Source organism: Anabrus simplex, chromosome 5 (genome assembly GCF_040414725.1).
Source record: "Anabrus simplex isolate iqAnaSimp1 chromosome 5, ASM4041472v1, whole genome shotgun sequence".
Classification (NCBI taxonomy): Eukaryota; Metazoa; Arthropoda; class Insecta; order Orthoptera; family Tettigoniidae; genus Anabrus; species Anabrus simplex.
This window is the reverse complement of record NC_090269.1, coordinates 262,447,189-262,460,933: the sequence shown is the minus strand read 5'-3', so window position 1 is coordinate 262,460,933 and position 13,745 is coordinate 262,447,189. Positions and strand designations below refer to the sequence as shown.

Sequence of the window (13,745 nt, the reverse complement as noted above, 5' to 3'; positions counted from 1 at the left end):
GCGAACCTGAGTGTTCTGGAGCGGCGAAGAAGGGAACACTAGGAGACGACGTGTGAAGACTGCGGATTTCAACGGGTTGAGTGAACAGCGGATACTATCCCGACCTGCGAGACTGATGTGTAGGCTGTGGACCGCGACAGCGCTAATGAGTGTGACTGAGTGTCTGAGAGAGTGTACTGTAAATAACCGATGACTCTGTGTATGTGTGTGTCATTGTAGATGGAACCTAAGAGAAACTAAGAGAGAGCGCGCGAACCATAAGTGTGTAAGTGTACTTGTGTAACTTGTAAGCTCGGCTATCGTCGGTGTGAGTGTGTGTGTGTAAATCTGTAATTGTAGTGCTTAGTTAATAAATCTTTCTTCTAAACTATGTAAGCTCAGCAACATTAATTTTTGTACATTTGTTCATATAGGGAGTGCGTTACTAAAACCAAACTTCGAAAATGTTGTGTACTTCATTTCTCAAACATGGTGAGACAGACTGTAGAGGTAAAACACTCACCATTCTTCATGAAGTAGACTCTCGTTCTGGAAGCAGGGTCATGAGAAAACCAGAATTAAGCTAACCTTTGGTTTAAGGATCATAAATGCATATTGAATTGTTCTTACGAGGTGTCAGATCTTGTTCCCGAGTCATGTCGCTTGCGATGCTCTCGAAGACTGAGAGAAGATGGAGGATACACTCCACTCCCACCAGCTGAACTGCTGCCAAACTCAGGAGCAACAGCTACCTCATCCAATGGAGATTCCGATCCAACTTCATCATCTGATGATTCTTCGGTAACACCACGCTGTAAGAAAACAGTTACAATGTACACCAAGTCCTTATAATTACATTCTAAAGTACATTCTAAGTAATCTTTTTCAAACAGTAAAATCTTTAGTATTTTGGCTAACTTAACACTTTAGGATATTATGCCTACTTAATGTTGTAATGATAAGCTAATGATTTTTTGAAAGTTCTAGAAAACAAAAAGAACAGCGACAGATGCAAGGTGTAAAGATAGAGTTTCTGAGGACAATATTTAGAGAACAGCTCCCTAGAGACCAACAACAATATGAATAAGTGGTACCAGACCAAGAGAGAGATAGACCAATAAGGAACCAGATGGATAGAGTGAATAAAGATTTAAAATGTGATCTATCTCAATTGGCAGAGATGGATGAGGCATGGACATCTATAGTTGGTCTTCAATGGTGGTGATAATCTATAAGAATGATAGCCAGCTGTGGTTATTTTATTGGTAATTATAGATCTGTACTTGGAAAGGACTGTAGTGGTTTGCTTCTGAATAGAAAAGATTCAAGAAACATTACCTTACTACATTATAAATTACATTCATCTCCAACAAAAATATTTGACTAATAAATTATTCATATAAGTTTCCTTCTGATTATTAACCTAAATTATCCTTAGATACATACAACATTAAGAAAACATAATATTTGCATGTGGAAACCATTAAAATAATCATTCATATGGTACTTGCCTTTCTCTTGCTGAGGACAGGAGTTTTCTCACTCAAACTCTCCTCTAGCTGACGTAGACTGGGTTCCCTCTCAGTCTCTCCATCACTCAGAGGCCTCCTTCTTACGCCCCAATTAAAGTTGTCAGTGCTCTCACCCTGTGCAAAACATTTACAGAAACAGTACAAGACTTTAGTGTGCTGAATTATAATTAAATTGTGCCATTTGTGAAAAATTTAGTTTCAAATAACTAAATTTTTACTGGTATATCTACTTCTGTTAACACAATTTTTATTTCAATCATCTATACTATGCCAGTTAAGACTCTATAAGTATCGTAACTTTAGTGTAAAAATGAACAAAAAGCAGAACTTTAAAAGTACTGATACTTCATAACTGTCCATCAGACATACAAATACAACTACATAGGTACTAGTTTTATGTAACTTGCCAACAAAGATAAGTGGATATCTGAAAAAATAACAGCAACACTTGTATTATTCTAAGACTAATGTCAATTGAACCCTTATGATAGTAAATACAAAGCACTATTGTTAAGTTCATTGTTTTATTGAAAGTGACATAAATAATAAACTCAGAAGCAGACTCAGAAGCACAAGGCTTGGTAAATGAATGTTCTGTATAATATGAGCAACAAAAATGGAAATCAAGTATCATAGTTGACTGCTACCTTAAGTCTGCAGTTAAAAGCAAATTTTTTAGAAGGAACATTCTACCCCCCACCCTGTAATGTCTTATACTTGGCACGACAAAATCCAGGACAGTGTTACAGAGATAAATATAAAGATCTGCACACTGATCTGGATTTGAACCATCATGTACCTTCTTGGATAATCTCAGCAGTTGCAGCAAGTACAGCACTACTAATTGAGCCATATACCTATCAGTGCTCTACCAACTGTATTAAGTCATCTAAGATACATGAAGTACACAGGAAAAGTAGTGAAAGAAATTTACCTCAACACTTTCACTTTCATACTCAAGAAAGTCAAAGTCCTTGAAGACACCAAACTGCTCAGTGGCACCTTCATCACGACGAGATCCACCTGACAGGTCATTGTTGGGCCCTGACACTTCTTCTGTTGATGACGCCATACTTGATTGACGTTCCATCAAATCGGAGCTTTGACTGAAGATCACCTGATAGAAAACATGAGAGGTAAGTATGCAGAAAAAAAATTATATCAAGAAAGCTTGTAAATAAATAAAATAAAGATAATAATGGACAAAAATGTATCACTACCAAAGAATAAACATTGGAAAAGAAGTAGATAAGGACAATCAAAACAATGCAGGTGAGGAAAATATTTTTGTAAGTTTACTAGCACTAAAAGGATATATTATCAATACACAAACATTTCTTATGGTTTTATCGGAACTTTTTATTACTAATTATTGATTTTATATGCTAAATAAATCATTTTGCTTTTCAATGACTATGTATGGACCTCTATATAATATTTTAAAAACATTATAAGAATGAATGTATTAATTTATATTTTAAAAACATATTTCAATAAATATTCATATTAGTATCAACAGTTATTCACCAACTGCTGCTAACAAGATAAGAAGAGCCCATACAACAACTGTAAATGCAGGAAAACTCAGGTACCTTGTATTTCTTAATTGGCTAGACTCATACAACCTTATTTTGGATTTTGGTCAGGAAGTTTAGACCAGAAGCCCTGATATCACATGATTTTTCAGTGAAAATTTCAAGCAGAGATTGATGAGGTTCAAACCTCAGCCATCCAGGTGGAAGGACAGCAGCTAAGCCACAGCGCTAATCATATCCATTTGTACAGCCATATTTGGAGACAAATACTTTTTGTAATATTACACAACTGCCAATACTTAAGAGTCCTTCTGGCAGGAAGATGGTTGTATAAATAAAGATGAAAGAGGATAAACTCAGTATGGATTAGCTGGAGAGAGGTCACAGAAGTTCATTGTGACAAATGAAAGCCAACATGCTTGGATCAAAGATGTACTGGATTGCTTGTGAGACCTGTTGCACTATGCAGCACCGAGTGCTGGGTTAGCACTAAAAGTGCAGAATACTCCTTCCACAACATGGAAATGAAGATGCCTCAGTGATGTTACGACCATGTTACGAATGACACCATTAGGCAGTGTTTTGGTGGTGGGGCACTAATCACTGAGAAGGTCTACAACAGCAGACTTCTCGGATAGGGGCATTTTTAGAGAGCTGCACCTACTCTGTTATGAAGACAGCTGGAAGATGAGGGAATAAGGCCATGTGGAAGAGCCAGACAGAAATGGCAGGATATGACAATAAATCAAGATTTGAAAACAGTCAATCTATGAACAAACAATGCAGCTGATCCTGTTAAATGGCATAACAAAATTCACAAAGCAGAGTCTGTACCAACAGAAAAACGCAAAGAAGAAGAAGAAGATTCTTATATAATTGATTCTTGTCTTTAGCATACTGTAAACTATACAAGATGGTCCTGTGGTTGTAAGAAGACCTAGAAAGAAGCATATAAACTAAATTAAGATGACGTAGAAAGGGAATGCGACTATTACATCATACAGAAAACAGAGACAAATAAGTAAATAACTTATATCAGATTGATGGCCAATGTCAATGAGACCTGCTATGGTTCATTCAAGAAGAAGTAGAAGAAGAAGAAGAGGCTGAATTAGAAAAGAAAGAAAAAAACAGAAATCAAACAGAAAATACTCAACAGAAAAACAAAGCAAGTGCCAGATGATGATTATCACGATGATGACAACACTAGTGGTTGTAAGATTCAAGTGTTATGTCTCTCACAAATAAAATATATTACACATCGTTTTAATCTTATATGTGTCTTTTGACATTTCTAAAGTAAGGTGTAAGAGTTCTAAATGTAACAGCCTTCAGGATTTCAATCAGAGGCGCTATTTGAAGAAATGCATATAATGACAAATTCATCCGGGATGATTCACAAACAAGGAATCACACATCCAACCTTACATATTATTCAGCTGTCCGGTAAGTGCCAAGTTGGATAATAATCAAAATGCTGTGATTTTGCTTGATAATGCCAGTATGCCCAGCCAATTTAATAAACTTATAATTGGATTTAGAAGATACGTTCTCTTAAAAATGTTAATAGGAAAGGCTAAAATTTGCACGGCAGTAGTAGAATTGAACCTCCGGTGATTAGTAAAGGGTTTCCTTCTCCGACAAGTTCCATTTTCTGCTTCATCAAATGGATAGGCATTGCCATGTTGGGGAGAAACAGTGGAAAACAATGCCTTTTTCAGATATAATCTGTTATTATATGTTTTCTTTCTGAGTTAATGGATAAACAGGTACCAAGAATTCATCACTTATCATAAGTCTGTAAAAAGGGAAAATTATCAAGAACCATAAATATGCAACAACTTGGTGAAGAAGAAAAAAAAAAAATTAAAAAAAATTAATAAATAAATAAATAAATAAATAAATAAATAAATAAATAAATAAATAAATAAATAAATAAATAAATAAATAATAATAATAATAATAATAATAATAATAATAATAATAATAATAAATAAAGGATTGCATAAAAAGCAATATTTCACTACACTCCCATCTATTAAATTAGTCTTAGTCTGAAGCACATCATAAAATGCGCATATCACATTTAAAGTACAAATGACAGGTGGTCATTTGTTTCATACATCCGACTGTACTGACTCTTTTCGTCCTCACAACCCATTGTTGCATTAATTCCTTGTTCTTGAAAGGAAATCTGAAATATAACCTGACAAATAATTACCGTGGCTATCAGTACTTTCGCTGTGTAAGCATTAAAATGGGTTTAATTACAAACAGAAATGACAAAAAGTGATCTCGACTATCATTCAGTAATGCTTACTTAAAATACGGTATATCCTTGGTTTTATTATTCCGATTAGCACAGTCGTATGCTGAGCATACAGCTGACATTCTTCAAAGCGAGAATCTATCTTTTCACTTCTTAAAACTTACGAAAACTTACAAAATTAAATTGCCATGCACAATCTCCCGGTCACTTCAACATATGTTCTCGCACCAACTCGCTTTGGTTTGACAACCGTTAACATAGCTGACCTTTATCAACTTGCTTCTGCAGGGAGCGCTGATGTCAGGCATACAGCCCCTCTATGTTATTCTAGCTTGTTGGAATAGCCTACATGTATTTATCAGTAACTTTGATTAACTAGAGCTGTAGCGCATATCTATGCTTATTATTCACCTAATGCCCTCCTGTCTTCTTTCCCAGATTTCTCATCAAAGGGCATTGGATCGAAGAAATTCAAGAGGATCTCCAAACACTAGGACTCGAAATTACAGATGCAGAGAACAAGAATAAAATTGTCACCGTTCCTAAGAATCACAAATTCTCAACTGAAATGATGCACAGAAGGCCTGTAGAGATTTCAGAAGAATTAAGAACACTGCGATCACAACGAATGAAGAAGTACTGGGCCGATAAGAAGAATCAAACAGTACAACCTTCAAAAAAAAAAAGTGTACATGGAAGACTCAAGTGGTCCAATGTGGCCAATAAAGTAAGTTAAATCATTATTATTATTCACCTAAATAACTTGAGTCTTAATTAGGGTATTCTTTCAAAGTATAGGGTGAATAAATCCTAGTTATACATACACTTCGAGAGCACAACCATTATTGCATTTTTTGCATTTCTTTGGCCACAAAAGAATAACGCCACCACCATCATCATGACAGTTTCTGAATCACATCAGCTTCTTAAACATGCTGGGGTCACTAATTATTGCAATATGTGTACTTTTCACTTTTCATCTTTTATCATGTATACATAACTTGTAGCAGAATCAACACTCTAAAATGAACAAAATCTAAGTCATGGACAACATATTTGATGATCACTCCCTGCTTGAGCACATTATATTTGCTTTAGAAAACAAGAGGCTTGCTCAGATAGCAAGTCTTTTGACTGTGAATCCCATACAAATTTGATTCCAAATTACATTACTATGGAGTTAAAGATAAGCTGCTTCATATCCTGAGATCGTACTTAGGTTGTCGTAAACAAGCAGTAGAAGTTGAAGGCATGAGGTCATCTAATCTTTACATTAATCATGGTGTTTCACAATGCTCATTGTTAGGATCAATTTTGCTTCTGATGCTAATAAATGATCTAGTTTCTCTACAGCTAGTTCAGTCTTGTATGTGGATGATAAATAATAATAATAATAATAATAATAATAATAATAATAATAATAATAATAATAATAATAATAATAATAATAATAATAATAATAATAATCGTATGGCCTCAGCTACCGTGTGCAGACATTTTAATTTGACGCCATCTGGCTGGCTGCTCGTCAATTTCGATGTTCCGTTTTACTCTAGGCGCACTAGATGGCAGACAGAGTCAACCAAAACTCTCTTGGGCGTCTATGGCTGAGATTTAAACACCAAATGTGTCACCAGAGATCTTTTACATACCGACAACGTTCGACATGGAGTATCAAATGGACTTTTCTCTGCCCTTCAAAAATCCGACTACCTCTGCTGGGTTTGAACCCGCTATCTTGGAATCCGGAGGCCGACACTCTACCACTGATCCACAGAGGCAGCTATGTGGATGATACAACTTCATAACAAATGCTAATAGTGCAGAAGAGGTTAGATAGCTAACAAAGGATACCTTATATTCAGCAAGTGATGTTTTATAACAAAAAAGCTCTTACTAAATTCAAAAAAACTTAAGTACTGATATTTAGCTTAAGTACTTATCAAATTACTGAAGATAATAACCAAGTCAAGCTGTTAGGATTGTTTCTGGATGCTAAGCTAACTTGGGATGCACATATAGATTTTATCACATGGAAACTGTCAAAGGTAGATTTATTGAAGGCCCTCACTTGTAAAGCCCCAAGCAAGTTCCTATTAAATGCTTACTTTGCATTTTTTCATAGTATTCTGCAATAAGGAATTGTACTGTGGGGAAATTGCAGTAGAATCTAAGAGGTCGTTGTAATCCAAAAGAAAGCTTGTCGTCTCATATCCAGGTCTCCACCAGATACACACTGTAAACCTTTGTTCACTGATAATTCTATGACGACCATAACTAATCTATATTTTTAATGCATTATGTAAAGTAAAACATATCACTGATATTAAATACTGAAATGACTTCCACTATCACAACACGAGGAGTAGAAACCAGGTGGATATACCCTATTGCAGATTACAGGAAACAAAGGCAGGTCATCTAATTTATCTGTTGAAACTCTTCAACATTATCTGTTGAAGCTAGGGAACAGGTTGTTCTTAGTGATATATTTAAAACTAGATTGAAGATTGGCTGTTACCACATCCTTTTTATTCAACAAAGGAGTTCTCTGGAATGGATGTAGTCTGTATTTAATTAAAGAATGATTAATTGATTGAATCAATTGAACAGTCACTCTTTTCTTTCTTTGTCTCTACAATGACTAGCTGATTAATTAAGTTTCCTACAAATACAACAATTTCAATACAGATTAAAAATGGTGTGAAAGTGGGAAATCATAGAAAACCAACTTTAGGGCTGGTGATGGTGGAATTCAAATCTAATATCTTCCAAATACAAGCTTACAGCTTGCATGACCCACGATGCATATCATGAACTCACTTGATTCTATGAAGTTTAAAGTCATAGATAGTACCTACTGATTTGTATCTTCTTTTGAGTTCACATCTCAGAGCTTAACTACCTCAATGTTTTTACAAGGGACGTGAAAGATGTGAATGAAATGTCATATGAAAGAACAATTAACTTGTAAAATAATTCAATGCTTTAGGTAGGTTGAGATGTGGAGCAAAAAAAAATTTACAAAAAATCCAGCTCCATGGTGTTAAGTACTGAGAGGCCTTGGGCCTACCAAGCAACTGCTCTTCATCCCAAAGGCATGCAGATTACAAGGTAATTAGGGGTCAGTGTGATGAACCCACTTGGGCCACTATTCTCGGCTTTCTAGACCGAGGCAGCTATCTCACATAGTTCCCTCAATTGTTCTCATATACGCTAAGTAAATCTTGAACCAGCTCTCAGATTCAGGTGAACTGAATCCAGAATCTCTGGGTAAGAGGCAAGCTTACTATCTCTAGACTGAAGGCCAGTCAAATAGTAAAAGACCTAATGGAAATTCTAAGTTCCCAAGGAGGGAATTAGATATTTTTCCACCAATAGAGCATGTCAAAAAACAGATCAGATGTAAGGCTTTTCAGGCGTTTGCTCTATTAACCAGCGTTTTGTCTTAGGTCTGACACTAAACTCATCAGAGTGGGATGTGTCAGACCCTACCCACTGACGCTGGGGTGTATGCAGACCTAAGGTGAAACACTGGTTAATAGAGCAAACGCCAGAAAAGCCTTACATCTGATCTGTTTTTTGACATGCTCTATTGGTGGAAAAATATCTAATTCCCTCCTTAGGAACTTAGAATTTCCATTTGGAATTGCTAGGCAGGCAATAATTCCATTGTGGAATTTGATTTCCCGTATGCAGTTATCAGACTGTGCCTCTTATATAGGGCTTCTGATATGTTCACCTGCATACATCCCAGCGTCAGTCGGTAGGGTCTGACACATCCCACTCTGATGAGTTAGTGTCAGACCTAAGACGAAACACTGGTTAATAGAGCAAACACCTGAAAAGCCTTACATCTGATCAGTAAAAGACCTTTCAAATTTAGGTATGAAGGAGACAACTATATGTAGAGAGGTAAATTTAAAATATTACTTTGAATCTGTTTGCATAAAATGATAGGGAAGGGGAGGTTCAGCATCATCCACCATGTCTTATCTTGTAAGCAGCATCTTGGTGAGTACTTATTAACCTAGAAGATACACCTGAGAATACATTGTCTCTATAATCATAATCTCAGAAAAGCATATTTACTATTTAAAACATGCAGTTCACTGAACTAATTCATGCACTATTGCTAATACAAAGCATTTATCAAACAGCTGAGTACAAAGACATAAAAGATGCCAATAAAGTCTAGTATGTACAAACATATAACACAAAGAGAATAATGTAATGACAAAATGGAAAATAAACAAAATAATATTGTGCATGAAAAGAAGTGAAATAATATAAACAAAAATTAAGAAGAGAAACATTTAATCCTCTATTCCCCCAGAAAAATCAAGATAAAAGAAATAGGGGTACACTTCTTCTAAATTTTATATTCATATACTGTTGACCACTTGTAGAATAATTTTGGTTGTTAGTGTATAAGAGGGCAATTCAAGTCTATTGTAAGAATTGGCCAGCCTACTTCAGGTAACCTCTAGCTGAAAGAAATCTCCTTGAAAGTGAAGGACCTACGAATCCACCCTTCTGTGACTTATATACTCACTGTATACCATGATATACTCTCATATTTTAAGTCCAACAAAATGACATTTTAACACCATGTTGTAACCACAAGCATATTAAAAATCTCCTGAGCTAAACACTCTACTGAGCAAGTTGGCTGTATGGCTCAGACAATGTGTAGCTGTAAGCTTGCATTCAGGAGAGAGTGGGTTCAAACCCCACTGGCAGCTCTGAAGATGGTTTCTCGTGGTTTGCCGTGGTTTCCCATTTTCACACCAGGCAAATGCCGGGTCTGAACCAGCATTGTTGTATTTTACCAAAAATTACTGTACGCTGAAGATCACTTCTACAAATTTTACACTGAGCTTTATACATGTCATCTTTGACAGGTCTCTGAAAGCCACATCACTCCTTCCTAAGTTGGGCCGATGACCTTCGATGTTAGGCCCCTTAAAACAACAAGCATCATCATCATCCTTCCTAAGTTTAGAAAGAAGTTTCCATTTAGCATTTAACTCCCACACAGTTTTTCTTTCTTTTGTGGGGTGTCACTAATATCACATTCTGCAGTTTCATACACAGTACTCTACAAGAGCACACAAATAACAACACTGCATAAGACACATCATAAAACAATATTACTACATAAAGATTCCTTTGACATCGAACATACTCACTGTCACTGCCTACTGGCCGCACAAGACTCGGAGACTCTTTATCCCCTGCGAGTGGGGATAGTAGAATACAACCATGGCATTCCCAATTTGTTGTAGAGGTGACTGAAAGGGGGCTCAAGGGCTTTCTCCTTGGAATTGGGGACCACAGTTCCTCTAGCCTAGTCTGGCATTGATTCCACTTACCAGTGTCAGGCTCCTTGCTTTGCTCTATCCTAAATGACCTCCCTTGGTCAACTTTTATTCCTTTCCAAGACCTAGGAAGTCCTTCATTTCTATACTCTCATGGCTATTCCCTTTCTTCTGCCAATATCTTCATTTTTTGAAGTATCAGACTTATTGCATTTTTTTTCCCTTCTGATTAGTGTTAACAGAGGATGGTTTTCCAGTTGTACATCAGTATCATCCAACATCAAAAGTAGATGAATATATCACACTTCTTACAACACTACACAGGTGATGAAAACACAATAAATTGATAACTAATAAATAAGGCTGCTGTTGGTCTTAAAAGAGATATCACACTGCTGAAACTTCATCCTGAGGAGGTCTTTATCATGCCAATAAATCTCTTCATCCAGGTCTTCTGTATTTGCATGATCTTAGATGCCAACCAGGATTCAATCCCACAATTTGAAAATTATAACACAAGAAATGAGAACATAAAGAAATGTGCTACACAGCTAGTTCAGTACCTTCGTAACCAACTACAGGGTACTGTACATTTTAGAAAATGATATGAATTTCTCTGTCAGTACTTCAAGTCTAATCTATAGGCTGCTCATTCTCTGCTCAGGGATTAGTCATGTGCACATCTCACTTCAAAGATTCCTAGTCCAAGTGAGCAGCAGCAAAGAATGGCACTTCATTAGCTTATGGTGATGGAAATAAGATGAAATGTACTATATCCTCTGAACACAACTTCATGATGTCCCTGTTTCTAGGAGGGTGCACTGCTGAGTACCAGGCCACAATGGAAGGTTCTTGAAAAAGAAAAGGCTGTGTGCTACAGCCTTTATAGGCTTTGACCTATGAATTAACAACTGCTTAACTCAAAGACTGACAAATTATAAGGTGACACATGAAACAAATCCTCTTGGATATTATTCATGGGTTTCTAGATTGGTGCTACTACCTCACAGTCAGATAGCTTGTCATCCGTTCTCATGTAGGCCGAGTGGACCTTGGACCAGCCTTTAGATCCTGATAAAAATCTTTGACCTGGCTGAGAATCAAAGCCAGGGTTTCTAAGTTAATGGCAGGCTCCTTATCCCTAGGAAGTGGGGCTGGTGATGATTTTTAAGGAACAAGTTAATTAGCTCAGGATAATATTGAAATCTTACCCATCAGACTATTAAATGTTAAGTGTATAAACTAATAGATGGTGTTCCTGGCTGATATTAGTGCTATTAAAAGAGACAACTCTGTGTCACAGACTTCTTTTTTTTATTTTTATGAAGCCATTTCCTTTCAGTTTCAACTCAGTTAATCAACTCAGTTAATTTATAATTAGGTTCTTCAATCTGTCAAAACTAATTTCTGAATAAACAAATTTATAAACTACCTGAGAAAGAAAACATATGATAACAGAATTATACCTGGAAAAGAAACAACTTAATTAAAAACAGAATGACGTGTTTCATTCTTGAAGGAGCATCTATCGTATCACACTCAAAAATATTTAGAAATATATAAACATTTCTGTTTAAATCCTTAAATACTATGCTAGAGTGGAAAGAAGTGAGGACATCATTAAGATAAGTTTCACATTTCAAGTGTTAAGAATAGGTGTTGGAAAGTCTAAGGGGAACCTAGTGAAATGGGGATATTTGGATGTATCACCACTATGTGAATGAAGAGAGGTGCAGACTACCAAGCATCTGTGTCAGTGCTCGTTTTGCCCTGATTCTTGCAGTGAGGATTTTCTCAAGGTACAATGAAATGTAGTTGCAGTTGCTCGCTTCTGGGCAAAGACTATTTAATACCATTTTGGTATATACGTGTATAATTTCCTCCTGTTTCATTGCTACTAAATTGTAATGTAAAAAACCAAAACAAAGAAAAAGTTCTATTGCACGCTTCTGACTAGAGTAAATAATTAATAATAATAATAAATACTTTCCAAGTGTTAAGGATTTTAGCAGAATTTGAACATACATTTCTAAATACATTTCTAAATATTTTCGAGTATGATTCGATAGAATCTGATGATGTTCTTTCAAGCATGAAACATGTCATTCTATTTTTAATTAAGCAGTTTCTTTATCAGGTATAATGTTGTTTCCTAGAAACTGACAGGACATCTTGAAAAGATTTTCAATGCTACTTCACCTCTACCTTTTGATGACTTTCTTCGTTTATTGATTTGAGACAGACATATCCACAGCTGAGTGTTCAGAGGGTGTAAAATTAAGGATTAATTCAAGAATTTGGGGGAAATATTTTTCATAGTGATGATGTTATTATATACTGTAAATTATGGCCAGAATGAATGGTTCAGATGGTAGAGCGTTAGCTTTCTGAGTACACGTGGGTGGGTTCCATCCCAGCTCAGTCCAGAAGCATTTGAAGCTGCTCAAATACAGCAGTTCTATGTTTGTAGATTTACCAGCACATATGGGGCAAAATTCCCAGTATTATGAAAACTAAAAATAATTAATAGGACGTAAAACCAATAACACTGACTTATAAACTGTGGAGTAAAGAAGCTGACTCAAGAGGAATTTAATGTGATACAACATAGAGATAATGTTAAGCATTAGAAATACTCAATAAGATCTTCTGCTGTGAATAACAGGCAGCCTCTGCTTTCTGCAAGAGTTTCATCAGCTATGCCTCCATCAGGTAACAATTATGAATTCTTTAAGGATATTTGCAGGACAATGTTTATTTCAGTATTCCCTTAAAGAAACTAAATAGTATACTAAGATTCAGGTATTCTTACTGAAGTTGCCAAACTCTCTATGAATAATCTGAGGAAAAAATATTAAGAAGAGGCATTAAAGAAGATCTACAGCTTCATTCAATTATCAGACATCACCTGTAGTCCCTCTTGCCCTCCCTCCTACCTGGGTGTCCTAATCGGCTTTAGCATCCTTTCCTCTTCTGTCCTCTTAACATATCAAAACCATCTAAGCTTATCCCTCTCCATTCTGCTGTAAAGCTTTTCCACTCTAATTTCCTTCCTTATGTCCGCATTTCATACTTTGTCCTTTCTTCTCTTTCCTATCAACTTTAAAAA

The 13,745-nt window shown here is 35.9% G+C and overlaps 1 protein-coding gene across 2 annotated transcripts in view; it reads right to left on the bottom strand.

Moving 5' to 3' along the window:
* Window positions 1-13,745, bottom strand: part of fry (Protein furry) — a 1,574,680-nt gene that overhangs the window by 66,991 nt on the left and 1,493,944 nt on the right. For both annotated transcript variants that reach the window (XR_011018272.1, XM_068227610.1), the window contains 3 exons: window positions 2,446-2,628; window positions 1,491-1,625; window positions 610-791 (listed from right to left, as the gene is read on the bottom strand). Coding sequence is in view for 1 of the 2 variants with exons in the window: in XM_068227610.1 (XP_068083711.1) it covers window positions 610-791; window positions 1,491-1,625; window positions 2,446-2,628 (500 nt within the window). In the remaining variant the exon portion in view is untranslated. The remainder of the gene's footprint in view (window positions 1-609; window positions 792-1,490; window positions 1,626-2,445; window positions 2,629-13,745) is intronic.